We start from the raw sequence: 3,336 nt of genomic DNA on the forward strand, positions 1-3,336 counted from the left end.
CCCCACCCTCTCCCTCTCTCCCCTCCCCCCTCCCTCTCTCTCTTCCCTCCCTCTCTTCCCCCCCTCCCTCTCTCCCTCTTTCCCCCCTCCCTCCCTCTCTCTCCCTCCCCCTCTCCCTCCCTCCCCCCCTCCCTCTCTCTCTCTCCTTCCCCCCCTCTCTCTCTCTCTCTCTCCCCCTCTTTCTTCCCTTCTTTCCTCCTCCCCTCTCTCCTCACACCCGGACGAGTAGCAAAGTGTAAAGAGGGCGACGAGCAGTGAGGACGAGGCTGTAGTTGAGTGTGTTCAGGCCATCGAACTTGTAGTTCTTTTGGGCTTGTCGTAGTATTGCTCTCCTATTTAATTAAGGAGATGATATTAAGATTATTATTTATGTTTATCGTTATAGATGTTATCATTGCTATTTTTTATGGTTATCGTTATTGTCATTATGAATATTAATATCTTTTTTTTTATTATCGTCATTATCGGTAGTATTAAAATCATTACTGTTATTATCATTATCTTTGTTATCATCTTTATTACCATTACTATTATTATCATTGTTATTATCATCATTATCATTCGCATCATTATCATTATCATTAATATTCCTATCATTATCGTTATTATCATCATCGTTGTTATTCTGTTTTTATCATTATCATCATCATCATTATAATTATCATTATTGTCTATTATTAGAAGTATAATCATTATGATGTTTTCCTTAATATCATCATTATTACTGTTATCATTAGCATCATCATTACCATTGTTATCATTATTATTACTCTCATAGTTGATATTGACGCTAATGCCATTATCATTATCATCATTATTATTACTATCATTATCATCATTATTGCTGTCACTTCTATTATCATCCTTATCCTTATCATTATTATTGATGTCATTATTAATATCATCATTATATTCATCATTATCATCATCACCATTATAACTGTTGTCATTATTATCGTTTGTGTTATCCTTATTATCATCATAATCATAATCATCAAGATAATAATAATAATAAAAACAGTTATGATGATAATAATAGTAATATCAATAATGATAATAGCATTGATGATAATGATGATAAAGATTACTATAATTATCATGATCCTTATTACCATTATTACCTTATTCTTATTATTATCAGTATAATTATTATCATAACTATTATCACTATCATTTATATCAGCATATTATTTACTATTATCATTACTCCCATTATTATCATTATCATCCTTGTTATTATTATCATCATCATCATAATCATTCTTTCATTATTGCTATTGTTGCCAGCAGTGCATTATCATCATAATTAAGATTCTCAGCATTACCATCATTAGCAGAAATAACAGCAGTACTAATGATAATTTAAAAAAAAAATTCAGTATTAGTGACTGTCATATCATGACCTAAGCAGCAATACTGATGATAATAATGTTAGTGATAATGATGATGATAATTATAGCAATACTGATATTAATAAAGTTTGTAATAATGATGATAATCATAGTATCAATGCAGATAAAAGCAATGATAATGATAATTTCGATAACATCAATGATAGTTATTTTAATACCGATTACGATAACAACAAGGATAATGATAGTAGTAATCCTAATGATAGTTATAATAACCATCCGCCTTATAGCAGTTATAATAAATGCAAGAAAGATAAAAGTACACGTGGAACTTAAGATTAACATCGAGCAAAGATAATTCAAATGATTATGATGAAAACAAAATCAGAAATGCAGATAATGATAGGAATGATGTTGATATTGATAAATGCAATAATGATTACAGTAACAAAAATATTCACGAAATACTACAATCATTACAGGCGTGATAACAGTGATAATTATGATAATAATTATATCAGAACAACAAACGCTAAAAACGCAATGATAATAACATTAATACTCAATAGCATTGTTGCATTAAAAACGACAATATAGTAACTAATGACAAAAATATAATAATATTAACAATAAAATGTGATAACAGGGTATTGATGATGTTAACATTCATAATAATGATACCAATAATGATGATGATGATGGTAATATGATAATAATGATAATGATAATAATAATAGTAATGATAATAATAATAATGATGATAATAATGATAATAATAATAATGATAATAATAAAATAATAATTACAATGCAAATAACAATAATATTGATAGTAATGAAAATAATAATAATGAGGATTATTATTATTTCAACCATAATGGTAATAGCAATAATGATGATGGTGAATATTAATGAAAATTATATTAACAATAATGATGATGATGATAAAAATAACAACAATAATAACAAAAACATTAATTAATAATGATAGTACTAATAATAATAACAATACTACTACTACTACCACAACTACTACTAATAATAATGATGATAATGATAATTACAATGATGATAATACTATCAGTGATGAAAATACCTACAATAATGATAATGGACATACTTAGAATAACAAGAATAAAGATAGTAATACCAAAAATAATGAAAACGACCATAACAAAACAAAATCTAACACATTTTTATATCATCATCCCCAAAAACATTACCACATGCTATCAATCATACTTCCCTCACCACTTAAACACATCAAATATATACACTTATCTGGATTCCTCGTTGCTTGAGGATGTCTCAGCGTCGTGTATGTTGCCACTTCCGGGTCCATCCTGATCACACTCATGCCCGCTGCAAGGATGCGCCGGTGCATGTCGTCATCCTCCGCCCCCCAGCCGAAGTACCTGCGAGTGGGCGGTGTCGGTCAGCGAAGGCGACGCAGGGACAGGTGGAGGGAAGGCAGGCACTCACTCGAAGAAGGCTAACCTCTGGTAACGCCTTGGGATTTTTGTGTGTGCGTGTTTGTGTGTGTGTAAATATATATATATATATATATATATATATATATTATATATATATATATATATATATATATATATATATATATATATATATAATATATATATATATATATATATATATATGTATATATAATACATAGATATATGTATATATATGTATATATTACACATAGAAAGACATATACATATATATATATATATATATATATATATATATATATATATATATATATATATGTATTTATATATATGTTATATATTTCATGTTTATTAATATATATATATATTATATATTGCATCTTACTATATATATGTATGTATATATGCACACAGACACACACACACACACACCTGGTACTCTGAAGGTATTACTCTACTCCGCTGGCAAGCTGCTTGAATGACTAGAGCTCGGATGTGAGCGTGAGATGTACATTGCCAAAGAGTCTGTGTACT

At 29.0% G+C, this 3,336-nt stretch overlaps 1 protein-coding gene across 1 annotated transcript in view; it reads right to left on the minus strand.

Moving 5' to 3' along the window:
- Positions 1–211: 211 nt before the first annotated feature.
- Positions 212–3,336, minus strand: part of LOC122245122 (beta-1,4-galactosyltransferase 4) — an 11,764-nt gene continuing 8,639 nt past the window's right edge. Inside the window, exons 6-7 of the mRNA XM_043003072.2 lie at positions 2,629–2,766; positions 212–332 (exon numbers count right to left, since the gene is read on the minus strand). Coding sequence (XP_042859006.2) covers positions 212–332; positions 2,629–2,766 — 259 coding nt within the window. The remainder of the gene's footprint in view (positions 333–2,628; positions 2,767–3,336) is intronic.

Source organism: Penaeus japonicus, unplaced genomic scaffold (assembly GCF_977035675.1).
Source record: "Penaeus japonicus unplaced genomic scaffold, GWHDUDI00000001_assembly GWHDUDI00000042, whole genome shotgun sequence".
NCBI lineage: Eukaryota > Metazoa > Arthropoda > Malacostraca > Decapoda > Penaeidae > Penaeus > Penaeus japonicus.